General features: G+C 38.6%; 1 protein-coding gene and 1 long non-coding RNA gene across 3 annotated transcripts; one reads left to right on the top strand and one right to left on the bottom strand.

Moving 5' to 3' along the window:
- Nucleotides 1-5,706: 5,706 nt before the first annotated feature.
- On the bottom strand, nt 5,707-17,830 carry gclc (glutamate-cysteine ligase, catalytic subunit). 2 transcript variants are annotated; one of them, XM_037782318.1, is made up of 17 exons: nt 17,312-17,830; nt 17,078-17,263; nt 14,781-14,893; nt 12,143-12,325; nt 11,530-11,643; nt 11,176-11,234; nt 10,653-10,789; nt 10,404-10,478; nt 10,072-10,188; nt 9,680-9,818; nt 9,433-9,545; nt 9,250-9,342; nt 8,407-8,511; nt 8,194-8,275; nt 7,997-8,106; nt 6,538-6,658; nt 6,248-6,429 (listed from the first exon to the last, which is right to left on the bottom strand). In XM_037782318.1, exons 2-17 carry the CDS (start codon nt 17,225-17,227, stop codon nt 6,248-6,250), a joined length of 1,893 nt encoding a protein of 630 aa, XP_037638246.1. In that variant the 5' UTR covers nt 17,228-17,263; nt 17,312-17,830. The 2 variants fall into 2 exon arrangements, with proteins under 2 accessions (XP_037638248.1, XP_037638246.1); XM_037782320.1 differs by lacking the exon at nt 17,312-17,830 and having other exon boundaries at nt 5,707-6,429; nt 17,078-17,227.
- LOC119495689 lies at nt 6,827-7,851 on the top strand. Its single transcript, XR_005208536.1, has 3 exons — nt 6,827-6,918; nt 7,246-7,247; nt 7,840-7,851. It is a non-coding gene; the product is annotated as an uncharacterized LOC119495689 (long non-coding RNA).
- Nucleotides 17,831-19,040: the final 1,210 nt, after the last annotated feature.

The raw sequence follows: 19,040 nt of genomic DNA on the forward strand, positions 1-19,040 counted from the left end.
CACATTCAAATTCAAAACAACTTTATTAATAATGAATAAATAGGCTGTCAATCGATTAAAATATTTAATCACAATTAATTGCATGATTGTTCATGATTAATCGCATATTAATCGCACATTTTTTATCTGCTCAAAATGTACATTAAAAGGAGATTTGTTAAGTATTTAATACTCTTATCAACATGGGAGTGGGCAGATATTCTTGCTTTATGCAAATGTTTGTATATATTTATTATTGGAAATCAATTACCAACACAAAACAATGACAAATATTGTCTAGAAACCCTCACAGGTACTGCATTTAGCATAAAAAATATGCTCATATCATAACATGGCAAACTCAAGCCCAACAGACAGCAACAGCTGTCAGTGTGTCAGTGTGCTGACTTGACTATGACTTGCCCCAAACTGCATGTGATTATCATAAAGTGGGCATGCCTTTAGAGGGGAGACTCGTGGGTACCCATAGAACCCATTTACATTCACATATCTTGAGGTCAGAGGTCAAGGAGACCCTTTTGAATATGGCCATGCCAGTTTTTCCTGCCAAAATTTAGCGTACGTTTGGAACGTTATTTACCCTCGTTCGCGACAAGCTTATATGACATGGTTGGTACCAATGGATTCCTTAGATTTATTTGTTTCAGTATCTTCACTCTATCTTTAAAACTGAGCTGCTACAACCAAAAAAAAAATAGCGTTAACGTGTTATTATTGTGTTAACTTTGACGGCCCTAGTTTGAATAAATCAAAGCTACACGTGTCTTCTGCAGTGGTGGAAGAAGATATTTTACTAAAGTAAAAGTAGCAATACCAAGTAAAAGTCCTGCATTCAAAAGTACAAACGAATTAGCCTCAACACTTAAAGTACCAAAAGCAAAAATACATATTTTGCAGAATGACCCATTTCAGTATATTATATCACCAGTGGCCTTATGTGTGCAAAAAAATTAATGACTTGGCAGTGGCGGAGGAAGTCTTCAGACTCTTTACTTAAGTAAAAGTAGTATATTACACAGTATAAATACTTAAAGGGACTGTTTGTAACTTTGTAAGCGTATAAATGTAGCGGGTCGGCACACATGCGCGCTCGCATATGCACGTTCGCGTGTAGCCGCTGTACCCTCCTCCTCTGCCTGCTCGCCTTCACTCAGACAGCGCGCGCGTTCTCGCTCAGCTCGTTCTCGCTCAGCTCGTTCTCGCTCAGCTCGTTCTCGCTCAGCTCGTTCTCGCTCAGCTCGTTCTCGCTCAGCTCGTTCCACCTCTAGACGTGAACGCTCGCTCACTCCACACTGCAGAAGAGTTGGTTTAGCTCTGAGAATATCTAGTGAATGTACAGGGGATGTTTGTGCAGAAATAAATGCTGCAGCTCCTCCAGACCAACAGAGGTTTTCCGTGTCTTGTGAAATGACGGAGCTCTACAGAGAGTTACGCTGTTTTCTCGTTACCGACCGGGTGCCGGTGTCTCCTCTGCTCTCTCTTGTTGCGGGCGGAGAGAGCAGGGAGAAACGCTGCAGAGCCCCGCTGCATCAGCCTGCACTTAGGCAGGAAAAGCCAACACTAGGATCAGATCTAAATCATGTTCATGGAGAGACCTTCGTCTGGTCAGCTAACATTACTGCCAAGCAGCTGAAATATAGAGTGATGTTGTGGTTTTAGCTGACGTGCCCGACACTGACTTTCGTTGATTTCACGGCCACAGGTGTCACTGTTAACAAGCATTTCTGAAAGTTACAAATAGTCCCTTTAATTATGTAATGTAAAAATCCTGCATTGAAAATTTTTCTCAAGTAAAAGTAAATAAGTAGTACTCAAAAAGTTAAAATACTAAATGCACCTGATATTGTTAAACTATTATATATATGCTATTATATTATTACTGATGCCTTAATGAGCATGTTTTGTAGATGCCGAGAGATGGAGCTATTTAACAATCTAGTAACAGTTAGTTTAATCTGTAATGCATCGTAATTGTATTTAATAATAGAGTGCATCATATTTTCATCATATATGTTGTATGTAAAGAAGTATGCAGACGAAGTATAAAGGGGCATTAAGTAGAAATACTCAAGTAAAGTACAAGTACCTAAAATGTAGTTAAATTCCACCGCAGATATTCTCCTTTTCTTCCTTTATTTAGTTAGTTACTTGGTCAATCAGGGAACTCCAACAACCTTTTCAGGAACACCCTGTTCACACTGACACAGTTAGACATATTCACTCCTGGAGGCTCCTATTACAACCACAGTCTGGTCTTCTGGCCACTGAGCATTGAGTTCAGGTCAGATTGCCCCTGCCAGTCTGTCATCACATCCTCATCCAAGAAATGAGCCAAATCAAATCTCAAGTTCTCCTTTTTGTGACTTAAACCTGAATGTATTGATGTTCTTGGCCACTTGGGGGCAACAGAAACAAGCTCTAATAAACAACACTGATATATACCTTTGAGCTGATATAGCGAGCATGTTCACAAACAGTTGCCTAATTTACATCCGGTCGATATGTAGCAACATTAATATTCATTTGGAGTCGTATTTCTGGCCACCCAATAAATGTAAATCCAATATTCACTCTCCTTTTTTTACTCTGTTGTTGGTCTCCATCAACTCCTGAGGGATATATCTGGCTTTTCAGCAGCTTAAATGCTCCACTGAGTTCACCGGCTTTTCGTTAACGTTGTCTATCCTCCGTTTGGTGCTGAGCAGGTAGCGTGCAGTGGATTCACCAGGGCTTTTTTCGATTAAAAAGAAGCTGCCTTCTGAATAAAAACAGTAAAGCTTTGGGCCAGAAAACTAAAACAATGAGCTGAAAGACGCCAAAACGCTCTGTAGAACTGCAGAGTTGGGTGATAATTCTCTGTGGGTTTGTCACTATAAGCAAAATATTTATGTGATCCATTGTACGTATAAAGATATTGATTAGTAGCCTACATCTTAAGTATGAGCTTGATCAATATTCCTGAAAGAGAGCTTGATTAGTGACCATAATGCTCGTCGCTACACACTGGCTACTGGACTGCCATGACTGCCTTACTCTGTGTCCTGTTGTAGAAAAAGACCAGTGTACATACTGAATCAGCTCTGATCACAGACAGCCTATTTATTATATAGGCCGTTTATGTCAGCAGGAAAAGCACAGGTGTGAATAGTAAAACTAATGATGGCTGAATTCTCCTTAGCTACTACATGTTCAGGGTCCTGGTATTGTGCGTGCTGGCTCACTGTCGCTGGCTTACACACTCGATTAGGACAGAGCCATTAATGTTATTAGTAACACCTGTGCTTTCTATTACCAGTCACAATGTCTGCTATGAAAAAGACCTCGGGATTAGTGGGGACAGATGGCCGCACTAACATTCACTGACCTGCTGCATATTTACTGCTTTTTAAAAAAAATGTCTCTAATCAATTCTCTAATTGGTTTTTTTAAATTGGACTTTGCATTTGTGAACTATTTCATGGTAATTTTGATGTTCTCATATCACTATATGCCTATTGGGACTTTAATTTTTGTTTCAATAACTGTGCAAAATGTCTAAACATTTATCATTAAATACTGTTTGTGTTGAAGACCAACTATTTAAACACACTAATGCATCTTATCTTACTCTAATCTATTCATTACGTGAATAAAAACGAGGCTCCCCAGGGCTTCGTTCTATGTTACTTGTCTCTCCACAGGGTGGGCCTGTACCAGCCATAATCATTATCTGGTCCAGGAGGTCAGACTGAGGTAATGCTCTCATTTGTTACTGCAGCTCAGTGTTATGTAAAGCTGTGGTTCAATACCACCATCTTGTGGATGAAAATGTTCAGGTATTGACTGTTGGACAGACAAAAGAAGTGGGTTGAAATGCACTGGTATACACTGATCAGCCATAACATTAAGGCCACTGACAAATGAAGTGAATAACATTGATTATCTCGTTACAATGGCACCTGGCAGTGGGTGGCAGCATTAGGCAGCAAGTGAACATTTTGAACTTTGTGTTGGAAGCAGAAAAAATGGGCCAGCGTAAGGGTGTGAGCGACTTTGACAAGGGCCAGATTGTGATGGCTAGACAACTGGGTCAGAGCATCTCCAGAACTGCAGCTCTTGTGGGATGTTCCCGGTCTGCAGTGGTCAGGACCAACCAAAAGTGGTCCAAGGAAGGAAAACCGTAGAACCGGCGACAGGGTCAGACCCAAGGCTCATTGATGCACGTGGGGAGCGAAGGCTGGCCTGTGTTGTCCGATCCAATAGAAGAGCTACTGTAGCTCAAATTGCTGAAAAAGTTAATGCTGGTTCCGATAGAAGGGTGTCAGAACACACAGTGCATCGCAGTTTGTTGTGTATGGGGCTGCGTAGCCGCATACCGGTCAGGGTGCCCATGTTGTCCTAATGTTATGGCTGATCGGTGTACACTTGTAATGTATTAGCCCATATTTATTAAATAGGCTTATTATTCTAAACCGTCTACGCAAGTGCCTGGATTTGGATTCTCTACACTTCAGTCTTTTGATGGAGGAAGGCATATTGTATTTTCTTTTTTAAAATTACTTTTCCCCTCCAAGAGCACCAGACGGTGTTCCCTCTATCAATGTTTTTTTAATTTATTATTTTGACTGATATTGCGATATTGCGATATTAGAGGCAATTATAACTGTTCCATCATTATTCTCATTTTCATTGACAAACATAAAATTATTATGGTATGATTTTTGCAGTGATCTGTACCAAACAAATATGTTTGGCCAGAACGTCTCTGCAGCGCAACAATATTATTTTTAAATGGTAATTTAACACACATTTCGCCTTTAACAAATATTGTCCCTTATGCGATTTGAAAATTGCAGTAGGCCATATTGCGATTTCAATAAAATTTTGATTAATTGTGCATCAGTATATGACATTTTGTAAACATTAATGTTCCTCAGAGCATGAATAACCATAACCCCCAGACTTTTCATCAGGTCAAAATCTCAATTTGCTCAATACCTAAGTTTATGATTCAATAATAGTTTATGACAAAATACCTGCAGAACTAATGACATTCAGTCAGCCTCGGTTAAATTTAGCCAATTACTGAATGTTAGCATGCTAAACACGCTAAACTTGCATGTGAGCATTGTAATTACATTACGAGCATGTTAGCTCAGAGCACCTTAGTACAGCCTCACAGAGCTGCAGTCTGTTAGTGTTGTTCTTTAAAGAGAACCAGGTAGTTGATGTTTTCGGTGATAGGAGCTGTATTTTAGATAATGGAAGAGTGATGTAAGACTGTGGAGAGGTGCAGTTCAAATAGATTCAGCTGTGCTGCTCTCTGTCAGACCCTGACCTTTGACCTCTCTGAGTAGAGGCAAGTCTCCCTAAGGCACCTATTGTACATATCTCTACATTTTACAGTTTGTCATATGTACTTCATCCTGGAACAGGAAACATTTGGCGTATTTGTATTAGTTCACCTTTTCAGGTTTTGTGCTAGAACTTGAGTGAACAGGCACGATGTCGAGACATGACTTTCTGTCAGCTCCTGGTTGCAATCCGACATTCAAATGAGGTAAATGTGCTGTCTGCGGGCATGTAAAAATGCTGCTAAACCTGTTTCATGAAGGCTGATCAAGATCAAGCTTGATGATGATGCGTTTGTGGTAGCTCAAATAACATATTTGATCAAGTTAAATTCATTCCCTGTAGCTCTTAAAAATCATGCCATAAAAGACTAAATTACAGTTGTGCAGATTTATTTTGAAGCAGCATTACATTGCAAACAATGGTTCACCCTTCCCACATGATTGCAACACTACTTTCAAGGTCCCACTACAATGTCAGCAGAGCAAAGCAAACATTTCTCTTAAAATGCAAAAAAAAAAAAGATCTAACAAAAGCGAAAAGCCCATATCCAGAATAATAAAAAAAAGGCCCAGGATGTTAATGTTTTAAAGAGCAGACGTACAGTATTTATAGAACACGAGATTAAAAGCAGACTACTGTACAACTCTTTGCTACATTTACATTGTCACACAGATAGGCTTAATTTCCAGAGAAAAATAAATACACATCTGATTTCTATTACACAACCTTTTGCATGTCTTAACCCCTATTAAAATAATTCTGTATAATTCAGTATATACACATACATTTGATGCAGGTGTGTTTTTTACAACACACACATGCTGATTTGCATTCTCTTAAAATTGGACCGCTTTCCTTCTGAGCCACACATTTGGTCTTTCTTTACATGCGAGTTTGTATAATGACTCTTTTCTCATTTGAACCTGTTAACTGGGTTTCCGATGAGCTCCGGGCACTGCTCTTCGCCTTTCGCAATCCTGTCGCATTTCCTGAAGAGGTCGTAGTTGATCTTGTCGGTTAGGACGCTGTCCTGCTTGTACTGCGGGTGCTTGGCAACGAATTCCCTCATCCACTTGGCCATGGTCATCAGTTCACCTGTTTCAGAGCAGAACAATTACACACGGAGTTGAAGTTGCATAAAGAGAAAATCTGCTTTTGCCTCATGAGAACATCAAGTTTTGTTATTTTTGAATGCAAATTTACCTGAGGCACGTTTCTTGATGAGCTTCAGATAGTTCAAAATGGTGCACCTGGTGTCCACATCCACTTCCATGTTTTCTAGATAGCAGTTAAGGATCGGGATGAGCCCTTGAAATACTCCCTCCTGGTGATAAAAACAGAAGGAAACAGCTGTAATTGTTAAGAGGGCTTAAGAGGGCTTAAAAATTAAGGCCTTTACACACCGAGGGAGTGTCTGAGGTAAATTGTTGTACAGCCTAAACTACTGTAAGCTATTTTATTGAGTTTCCTTCAAGTGAAATGCTGTGAGTGAATTTGCCTCTGGTAAACTGTTACGCAGTGTGTATGTCTAGGGCTTTTATTGTGAAAGGTAAGAACGGAAGGAGTGGATCTGGTATGTGCTGCGTTGCTGAAAAGAATAATAAAGTTTGCTGTCTTGGTTCGGACTACGGAGCCTCTATGTTCTTGTATACTGTAGTGTACGAATTTGAGTTTGCCCGTTCCGCACAACATGACTGGTCGATGCCTTTAGTCGCGGTGTGAAAGATCGGAAAAAAATGACGTAATATTTGCGTTATTTGTGAAAGTATTCACGACAAAAACAATTTGAAAAAATATACAGTATTGACGTGCAAATTAATCCCACCAACAAAAACGCCCCCGGTGTGTAACGGCACTTAAGATTGTGCAGCCATGCTAGTGGTTTTGTGAGGATGTACTACAGCACTGTAGCTGTGATTTTGAGCTAAATACTTGTAAAAGCATTCACGCATTATAAACGATTATTCCAAGCTGGTTACAAACACTGCTTGTCTTGTAGTCACATCATTTAAAGCCTAAAGCCTAAATTAGCTACATTTATTTTACATATTTGTAGCAGTGCTTAAACAGTGAAACCAGATAAATAAAACACTATATAGGCTCCTTTTAACTTAGCTGAATCAGTTGCATCAGAGTTCATATTGGATTTTATTTAGACGCAAAAGCAGTTTGTTGTCACTTCTGGAGTTCTTTTCATCAAGTGGACATTTCGTTACTGTCTCCGACTTGTTGGCTATTCGTAAATACGGTCTAATTTCATAAGAATGTGGCATAACACCAGCATGACAACATGCTCACAATGAAAATGCTAACATGCGGATGTTTAGCAGGTATAATATTTACCATGTGTGCCATCTTAGTTCAGTGTGTTAGAGTGCTAACATTTGCTAAATAGCACTGAACACAAAGTACAGCTGAGGCTAAAAGGATCACCAAAGTTATTAGAACTAATCATCAGGGCAACATGGATGTCTGTATCAAATTTCATGGCAATCCATCCAATAGTTGTCAAGGCTGTTCACTCAAAACTACAAATGTCAACCTCATGGTGGCGCTAGAGGATCACCAAAGTCAGTAGGATTCATCCTCTGGGCATCATGAATGTTCACATCCAGTCTGTAGTTGTTGAGATATTGTCAACAAGCATCAAGACAATAATCACCTTTCCATTGATGATTGTGTCGATACTCATCAGCGTGTAGTCCTCATTAGCGCCGTCGGTCTCCAAGCCGTTCTCAGCCGAGGCTGTGCCATCGAGTCCCGGGTTGCAGCCTATTGGTGGACAACACAAATGGATCAGCTCCTCCTATTTGAGGCTTTAAGCATCGACCTGAAGTTGCATCTTTTGTTTTTACCCACCTTTGAAGATGTCCTTCCTGAAGTAAAACATGCCCTCCTGCACAGAGTTTCTCTTCTGTGCGACCTTCATGTTTTCATCAACCTAATGAAAGACAAGTGATTACTGTATCGGAGCACCGTGTACAAAGTATATCATTAGGATCCAGATGTCCTACTTACATTATTTAATTCATCTTGACATTTTACATAGAAGTGTGTGGCTGTTTTTTTTACCTTTGACAAAGGGATCAGAAAGTCCAGCTTATAGGACAAGATCACTCTGGTGAGCAGCACGACAAAGACCACATATGCAGCGTTTTCAAAGTCGGTTAGCTGCACCTGAAAAACAAAACTTGTCTTACTATCATGTTTTTTTCTGTATTTGAAAGGCCATGTCATTGAATATAACAGGCTGTTCTCACACACCGTTTGTTATAAGTATAAACAGCAACAAGCGCCATGTAGGGAGGAGGTCGGTGTGGATAGGTGGGTCAAAAAACACCAGACTTTCACCCAGGAGACCGGTGTTCGTACCCCGTGGGAAACCAGAAGTCAACGTTTATTTATTTGTCATGTAACTTCGGTACTTAAGTAACGCCACTTCCGGAGTTATTTTAAGCCAAACTACAATCTTTTCCTAAACCTAACTAAGAAGTTTTGTTGCCTAAACCTAACCAAGTCGATCTTTTCCTAAATCTAACTAAGTAGTTTTGTTGCCTAAACCTAACCAAGTTGTTTTGTTGCCTAAACCTAACCAAGTTGTTTTGTTGCCTAAACCTAACCAAGTTGTTTTGTTGCCTAAAACTGATTAAGTAGTTTGGTTGCCTAATTGTTGCCTAAATGTAACCAAGTTGTTTTCTGTGAAGACAGAAGTTTATTTTGAAAAGACTGTATGCATGTAACGAGCAGATATTGACACGTGTTGCTTAACATTCGTAGGAAAACGCACGAAAAAAGAGGAAAAAGAGGAAGAACTTTTCGTAAGATATCCTACGAACGTTGTATGAGGATACGTTGAATATAAACACAGATTACAACTACAAGTCTACGTTACGCGATGGTGCAGTTGGTTTTTACCTCCATGGGGCGGAACTCTACTCTCCAGCCGATATCCGAGTTGGGAGGTGGAGGTTTGAACCTCATCGTCTGCCAGTTGGTCGACTGGAGGTTCTGCAGGGAGACAAGTTTGAATAAATACTCCTTTACACTGAAGGCAAGCCCGTATTGTGTTTTTACACCTGGTTTAACGGAAAACCTCACCTCAAAGTGATCGGACTCGTTTTCATCATCCAAGTGGATTTTCTCCTCAAAGACAGAGAGTGGATCTCGGATGAAGAGGTGCGCTATGTGTTGGGCCATCAGCTTGTCAATTCCTACCCACAAGAAGCTTATTATTCATTTCTTTACTGCACAAGCACCTATCAGGTGGATTCTGATTGTGAAGTTCACTTTTCTTCTTTTATTTCACATACTACTATTGATGATGCCATTTTAGATATGTGTATACCTGCGCCGAGCAGCTGCTTGTAGATCTCCTCATCTATCGTCAAATCAATGTCGTTGTACTTCTCACCACAGCTAGACAGGTAGCTGTCGATTGAATCGTATCTCGACTTGAAGATCCTGTATTTGTCATTTTTCAAAGGCTGCAAAAGTAATTTTAATACATTATACTCAAAATGAAAACCTGAAGCATGAACATTTTTACTGGGATATCTAAATGGTGCTTTTGCCTTCCGCTTGAGTTTTAAGAAGCAGCAAGTAAAATCAGATTGTATGGTTCTGGTCTGTGGTGGCATTCATCCAAGTAAACACAATAATAAACTCCAGTAATTCAGAGGCAACAGTAGCATTTCCTACATTGGACAAAATCTGGTAAAGTAAAGAATCTGGATTCACCTTGAGCCCGCGTTCCTCTGGTGTCCTGTCATCCACCGAGGCAGAAATAACCCCCCAGCGACAATCAATATCTGACACAAAGCCTCTGTAGAAGGGCGAGGCCGCACTCAACGCCATCTGTGAAGAGAGAAAACAGTTGAGGGAAATCATGGGAACAGTAAACAAAGCGACACAATCTTGTATCTCTGATTTATTTCGATTATAGCAAACCAATGTGACTGCATAGTTGTTTTCAAAACATTTGATTCAGTTAAGAGATTGTTAGTTTTACAATGGTCCAGAGGACGAAGAGGTCAGGTAATAGGAAGCACATGCTTTATTTATGGACTCACCACTATGGGGCAGAACGTTGCTAGTTGGTCATAAAGGTATCTTGCCTCATCAATGCTACAAGCTTGGAATGTCACCTGCAAGAGCGTCATAAAAAAGAGGCTGAAGTACATTTATAAATCACTTATTGGGATTGTAAAGTTGCAGTCACACAAAACTGAAAATATTCCAGGTTACAGCATCTCATTTTACAATCACAAAAGGATTGTTGAAAGGCAAGAAAGGCTCTGCTCGGTCCGTTCATTCAGTACCTGCAAACAGCAGTTGCCCATGCCGAAGCCCATGGCGTCCATGTAGATATGATCGGGCAGAGCCGCCCTCGCTCCTTCACCATCGTCTTCAGGAAACTCCTCCACAAACGGAGATGGAGTGCACTTGTCTTTGAAGACTGAAACACGAGAAGGAATAGTCGTATTTTCATTTTTTACATGCAGTCTGAGAGGCAAATCAAAAAATCACATTTAGTCACCCATTTTTGTACTCAAAAATAACGTCGCGTTTTTTAAAATGTATTGTTAGTGTTTTTTTTTTATTGAGATAGGAACAAAAAAGGACTTTGGGGGAATATTAGAAAAGCTCAATTTTGTCTCAGCCGGCTAAATATGCACCACATTTACAGCAAATGGTTAGGAATATTGATTTACAGGAATAACAAATCACAAAATAAGTAAATGTCACAGTTTAATTGAAAAAATAAGTTATTTTATGATTAAAAAAAAAATACAATAACTAGTTTATAATTCCGTTTACAGCTGTCATTTCATTCAAACTTACTTGGCACATTAATCACGACTTTCTCGCCTCTTCTGTGACGTATGTTTCTGGTAAGGGTGCTGAAAAAGAAAAATACACACACACACACAAACACACGCTTCATTATAGAAAAACAACAAGTATAAGCATTAAGTATGGTGCTGTCAAAATCTACTGACATCTACAGTAAAAAAATAAGCCAAAAAAAACCCCTGATATATTGGCAATGATTATTGGCGGATATACAGTATCGGCAGATAACACAGAATTGATTGTAGCCTCTTCAACTGTATGTTTATTTAGTAGCTGTATTTGCTCACCAAAGGAGTCAACAATACTGCAATTTAATAGTAAACTGGTAACCAGGAAGCATACCTGAATCTCGGATGACTGTTGATGGCTCCATCTGGGAAAAACAGTGACTTTGACACTCCCTTTTCAACAGGGGTCGGTCGGTGTTCTGGTTTGGTGAAACCTGGGCAACCTAACCTAAATAAAAGGATCAAAACATACATGACTATTATAGGGCTGTTACTAACAATTATTGTGATTATTCTGCCAATTATTTCCTCAATTAATTGACTAACTGTTTTGTCTAAAATAATGTCAGAAAATACAGAAAAATGCAAATAATAATTTTCCAAAATCTAAGGTGACATATGTCAAATGTCTTGTTTTGTCTGACAAAAACAATTCATTCACTATCACATTAGTTGCCAATTAATTTCTGCAGATCAATTAATCAATAATTGTTGCAGCTCTCATGTCGTCAAGCGCAATCAAACACTGTTTCAGAGTTAAAAGTGCTTCATGGTCAATATTGTAAACTTATAGAATCCATCACATTGATGAATTGAATATATTCCTCACAGCTGCACAGACTGTATATGAAACAATGGACCCAGTTTTGTATTTGTTTTGTTATTATCTCCACTAACAATTATCAATTACGGTTAAAACATTTTCTTTACACTTTGACAAAAAGTACCTTGGGAATGAGGTGATGGTGCAGAGGGTTTCATTCGGGTTCAGGACAGACGAGGCCTCTCGCCGTCTCTTCCCCATGTTGCCCTCCACAGTGTTGAACTCTGACATCGTCCCGCCGTACGGCTGCCCTGGAGTTCCTTCAATCATGTAGCTGCCATATTCTGGTCTCCAAAGCGTGGGGTGACTGCACAGATATGAATGCACAGTGTTGTGAAAACAATCTACTTTATAGGTCAACGAGGAAGGAGGCCGTCGAGAAAAACGGCCCCCTGATCTCGGTACCACGATGACCTTTCTGATTGAATAAACCGACCGCTCTCCCTTTATCGTATGTCAGCCGCGATCTTGGCACGGCAAGCGAACGCGACGTATTTGTGCTCCGGAGCGTGCTCTTTGGTGTGTGCGACAGAGGGGCAGTAATGAGGAATGCAACGGCTCTACTATTCCCACTGCCACTGGTATTTCCCCTGGGTGAAGTTGGCTCCACAGATTCAGACCGACGTCATGGGCAGCGAGCAAGCATAACACTCACGGGCTTGTACAAACACATTTACAACGCCTGCAGAGAATTCCTCTTTTTAAAGAAATGTTACTACAGCTCGGACATGCAAACGGTATTCCCAGGAGCAGCTCTGATTGTTATCACAGACCTTTTTTTTCACAGTTTGTCTTGTTATAGACTTCATCAGAATTACTTTTAAACTTTACTTTTTAGAAGACGTTTGGAAGTCTCTTATTTTGTAGGACGCAGTACTAAAAGCCCCCTAAAGTGTAAAACAGCACAAAACTGTCACCTTTTGGAATGAATACTAACATCTGAGGAAGATCAGTGGAGAAAGATCAGGTCTGATCTGTTAAAGCTTGTTGAAACTATGCAAAGCACTGGGAGAGCAGCTCACTGATCAGCCTTATGGAGCCCGAGGTGATTGGTCACAGGTGAAGATACAGGTGTGCAAAGCTGGAGGCGACATATTCATAATAACTCAGAGAGGCGTAGCTGCTTCTGAAGGCACTAACTCGTGTGATTTTGAAAAACGGATGTTTTAATAAACAGCGTTTTGGTCACAGGGATCAGACTTGTTTGTGTGGTGCGCTTTGTGCATGTGAGCAAAAGCACCTTCGATGCAAATACAGTGGGAGTGAGGTATGGCAAAGGTAGGGCAATGCTGCATGCCTCTGCTGTACTGCACACCGGTACGTGTTTTTCTAGCTGATAAGAGATCTGTTCACATTGAATATGGGGTGGTGGAGCTATGCCAATACACGCCTGAGGGATCTGTCCTTCGTGTGCATGTCACAGTTGGAGTTAGCTACTAAAATAAAGTGCTGAAAGCCAGAAGAAATGCAGAAAAATCTTTTGTGTAAATGGTGTATATTTGACAAAAACAACGCTCAACAGAGCTGCAACAATATGTGTAGTTCATCAAAAATCATATATCGGTGTGTATTTCTCTAGAGAGCTGTCTCTGTCTAAATTTTTTTTTATCAATCAAACAGTATTAACACACTCCGGCCAAAATAAAATAAATCAAAATGATGTGTGCGTGTAGTGGCTTGAGTGATAGCAAAACAATCGCTGTGATCTAAAACAGATTATTAAACTAACAACAGCACTGCTACGGCTGTTTGCTTTTGAGGTGTGGCATTTACTTAAAGACTCCCTCCAATGAAAATCAAGCTTTTCACCTTGATAACATGTCCACGCCTGTGATATTGATGAATAAAATGTGTAGAAGAGAAAACTCTGCGGCATATCGAATCAAGCGCTTCCTAAACAACGTGATCTCACAGAAATACGTGAAATGACCACGTATTATTAATAACTTACTCAGAATGCTGCTTTGTCACTTTTGACCCGCCCTCCTGAAACCCATGATGTTTTCTGGTAAACTTAAACTTAGAAACTTTTATTATCTGTAGTATATTGTAGGGATGTCACGAGAACCGATACTTCGGTACCAAAATTCTAAAAAAGTGACGGTACTCGTTTTCTTCGGTGCCAAAGGTACCGAAATGATGCCTGTAATGGTCATTTGGTACCGGAGCGGAGGTACTGGAGATGAGATTCTTCCGGATCTAATGGGGGCAGTATACGCTTACAAGTGTTCTCATCTGCCGGGACATGAAGGAAGAAGAACGCCGTAACAGCACGGAAAAAAACAAGAACACGAGACGTGAAAGATGACAGCTGCTGCAGCGCTACCTCCGCCTCAACTCGTTGGGAAAACAAATAGCAAGAGTCGGGTATGGAAGTACTTTGCGTTCGAGGCGGATTTACAAAAAGTAATAATAGATTCGCAAAAACCAGTATGCGGTGCAGTAACGGTGCTGTCGTACTTTTCTGTCCAAAGGAGGAAATACTTCCAATTTAGCAAAGCACCTCAAAGATAGACATCCAGACAATATTGTTTGCTTTAATTACTTGAAGGCTACATGTCTCTGTTTTTTGTAATGTTCAAATGTTTTAATAAAGGACTGCGTGTTGAATTACATTGGATTTATTGTTTTTTATACCGTGGTATCGAATTGGTATCGAGAATCGTGTAAATTCACTGGTATTGGTATCGACTACTAGATTTCTGGTACCGTGACATCCCTAGTATACTCAGCTGAATGTATTGTGTGGCGAGCTTACTTACTTGGGGTTTATGTTTTCACCCTGGTCCTGGAGAGACTTCAAAACATCTTCGCCGTTCAGGACGAGCCGAACCTTTTCATCCTTGTCATCCAACTCCACCAGCATGTACTCGACCTAAAAGTAAATGATTCAAAACAAACAGGACACATCATCAGTCGACGAACACTGCATCGCAGCCACTGCTTTATTCATTCAACGGCACTCTTCTTCTAACTTATAAACCAGTTTTTTTAAAGCAGACGCGTTCAAGATCAGACTGGGACGCCATCACATCGATTCCAATTCATCCGTTATGTTTCCTTGACTTTGACTCTGCTGCCCTGTAATCCCCTGTCTGAAAGAGGGATTAATCTATAACAACAGCATTCCACATTGTTCCAAATCAAAACACTTTGTTCAAGCTGTGGCACACTGAAGTTTTGTGGACTCGGTGGCGGGCAAAAAACGAGTGGGAAGTTCTGAATGGACGACAAAAGTCACGGCCGAGCCCACAAACTCTATGTTAACATACAGTATACACAGCAGCAAGTTAAAGTTTACTCAACAGGGAGTGTCTTCCTGAATTACCTGTAGTAGCGCCTGAATCATTAGACAGTCACAAGCAGACTGAACGATTGGTAATACTCAAAATTATCATCTATAAACAGCTATTTAACATATATTCATTTGTAACTATGCCAACAATCTACACATAAGTACCTTGTCTATCAACTTACATAGATATTGTGAGCTATTGTATTGTGGAGAAATGTCCTTATGTACAAATCCTCTTAAGATATTACACAATATAGGAAGTTGAAGGTTCATTTCCGTTAAATATTCTGCAGTAAGAGTACAAGAGTATTATAAATAAATGATATATACAGCACAGGTGGAGTTATATTTATATCTATACACAGAGAGATTATGTACATAGAGCTATATGCATATTGGACTAAGTGAATATATATATATATAAGATGAATATAGGAGAGTAGATATGTATATACAGGTGGAATCACAAGTTATACATATACAGGAGAGGATTGTACTCTTGTACACAGTTTTTATGCAACATCTCATCAGTATGCAATTTATAGTTAAGCTCTTATTCATCAGAATATAACGATCATTTGCACCTTAATTACAATCTGTATATATGTATACCCTACCTGTTTTACAAGTGCAATTACCTCTGTTTACATTACATCTATTTTTATATTTCATACTTCTAGTGTAACACCTTGTTTATATTTATTTATTACATCTACTTTACCTGTTTTTATTTGCTTTATAATTGTGTGATTTACCTGTTATATGTTTTATCTGCCTTGTTTAGTCTTGTCAAGTATTTGTTTTAAAGCACTGACTAGTGCTTTGAAACTACCTTTGTTTACATTTATTTAATTATTTATTACATCTACCCTACCTGTTTTACAAGTTATTTATTTATTACATCTACCCTACCTGTTTTACAAGTTATTTATTTATTACATCTACCCTACCTGTTTTACAAGTTATTTATTTATTACATCTACCCTACCTGTTTTACAAGTTATTTATTTATTACATATACCCTACCTGTTTTACAAGTGCAATTAACTCTGTTTACATTACATCTATTTTCATATTTTATACTTCTAGTGTAACATTTCTGTTTATATTTATTTATTACATCTACTTTATCTGTTTTATTTGCTTTATAACTGGTGCTAATTTCATTCCCTGACTATGTGCAATGACAATAAAGTTGAATTTAAAATAATCTAATATAATCTAACTCTTTAACTCAAAATATTTAACTCAATATTTAACACCAATAAATCCTCATCTGTATATATTGTCGTTACTAGTTTGCACTCTGGTTATAGAAGCAAAACTGCAATTTCGTTGTACTTATACTATGTGCAATGACAATTAAGTTGAATATAATATAATCTAAGAGTAAAAAAAACAGTAAATCAATAATCTATATCAATAACAGGTCACTATATTTAACTAAAATATATAACACCAATATATCCTCATTTGTATGTATTGTCTTAGCAGCACTTTACTAGTTTGCACTCTGGTTATAGATGCAAAACTGCATTTCGTTGCACTTGTACTATGTGCAATGACAATTAAGTTGAATATAATGTAATATAAGAGTAAAAAAAACCCCAGTAAATTCATAATCTATATCAATAACAGGCCACTATTGCATCATGCACAATCATCATGAAAGACATATGCATTAACAGTCAAGCACCATTTTCCCACGTTGTTGATCATTGCAAAATAATAATAAAAAAAAGGTTTCATTTCTTGTTTTCTTACCTCATCGCCCCATTTCAACACATCCTTCTGCCTCTCCTTCAGCTTGTTGTAGATGTTGAGGAACTGGATGATACCATGCTTCCTGATGTGATCTGCATACTTCTTGGTTTCTTCCCAGTTCAGAGGAGACCCCTGTGACAGTAAACCCATTGCACACACACACACAACACAGACACACAGAGACGACTATATATATATATATAAATATATATATATATATATGAACTTATGCACCACACACACACAAAGCAGTCAGCTAGCTAACTAGCCAGCATGGAGCTTGCATAAAGTCTGGGTGCTCTCAGGGTGCAGAGTCTGGATCCTTTAGGTGCTGTCAGAGAGTTCAGAGGCTGCAGAGGGTCTCGTTGCTGTAACAAGCTGTGTGTCCTGTCGGTAACCTTAGAGAGGCATGCAGAAGAAGCAGGCCTCTCTGCTCATCACCTGCTAAGTGTGTGTTAGCTCGGTAAAGCACACGAGGAGAGAGCTGCTGCTGGTGTTTCTGCTCCTCCAAGATGAGTTACTGAGCTATCCTCTCGTTCTGTGTGCAGCAGCTCTGTGATGGGATGAGGTTGTTAGGTCGTGGTTGCCAAACCAGTCTGCTGCTGCTCCTCTCAGTCTCTCAGTCTGCTCTGTTGAACATAGAACGCCCTCCTGTGCTTCTACACACACGTGATGTCGTCAGGCGGAACGCGGTTACGTCACGATGACTCGGCATTCTTCAGCCCCATCCGGCTCCTCCCACTGACCTGTCAATCACATCCCCATGCTGCGTTCAAGTACCCAAATCCACCATAAAAATGTGAATATTTTTCTGTTATAAACTTTAGAGTAGTAATATTGTTTTTGCTCCTATATTTTTTTTCTGAGTGGACAATGCACAAGGCACATTATACTGCTTTTAATGTGTAATTAATATTGTGTGTTTTATATATTTTTTTATGATGTCCTTGTTTTATGATCTTTTTATCTATATATGTAAATAAGTAAATATATATGTAAATAAATATGTAAATATATGTAAAGTGTCTTTGAGTTTTTAGAAAAGCACTATATAAATAAAATGTATTATTATTATTTACTTTCAATTTGCACAGTAGACCCTTCACCACATTTATTTTTATTTAAATTTATTTATCTTTTTATTTTTTTATTTATTTTACTTTATTTCATTTTAGTTCTTTGGATTGTTTAAGAATGTGTCCTCCCTTTTTTCTCTGAGTTCAATTGAAATTATAGTTTAAGACGAAGTCTTGTCTTGTTTTTTTGTTTTCTCTCTCTCCCCCTTGTTTTAAGTTGTGAAATTTTGTGTAAAAACAAAGAGACAGCTGTAAAATGAAAATACAGTGGTAAAGAATGTGATGATGATTGTAGAGGTATATATTTAATTCTATTTTATTGTATTTTTTTTATTATTATTATTTTTGTAGTCTAGTTTAAAGTGGTTGGTTATATAATGCCAAATGGAAAAGGGAGAGAGGAAAATTGAGAAATTATCTATCTTGATAGTTCATGTTCTCTTTCTGATTTTCCTATATAGGTTTTTATTTTCCTTTTTCTGTTTCATATTTCAATATGAGATCTAATCTTTGAATTTTAGCATAAATATTTCAGTTTTTCTAGTTTCTGCATTTCAGGCGTTAATATTTCACTTTCCATTTTCAAATTGTCATTTAACATATCCATTGGTAATGTCAATGTCCAATTTACTTTTAAAGTTAAGATTTTCTTTTTTTCAATTATGGCCTGATTATTCTGGGTAGTACAATAGTATAGTATAATACAATAGTTTTCTCTTTTAATTTTCTATTTTCCAATTTAATTTTAATTCTGGGTAAAATTACCGTCCGTATCTCAGAGCTAAGATGATGTCCTCAAATAGCTTATGTTGTCCAGACAACAGTCCAGTTCGCAGTAATTCAATTAACCTTGATATACGGCAGAGAACAGCACCAAATGCTCACAT

The sequence above is a fragment of the Sebastes umbrosus genome, chromosome 10, assembly GCF_015220745.1.
Source record: "Sebastes umbrosus isolate fSebUmb1 chromosome 10, fSebUmb1.pri, whole genome shotgun sequence".
Lineage (NCBI taxonomy): Eukaryota > Metazoa > Chordata > Actinopteri > Perciformes > Sebastidae > Sebastes > Sebastes umbrosus.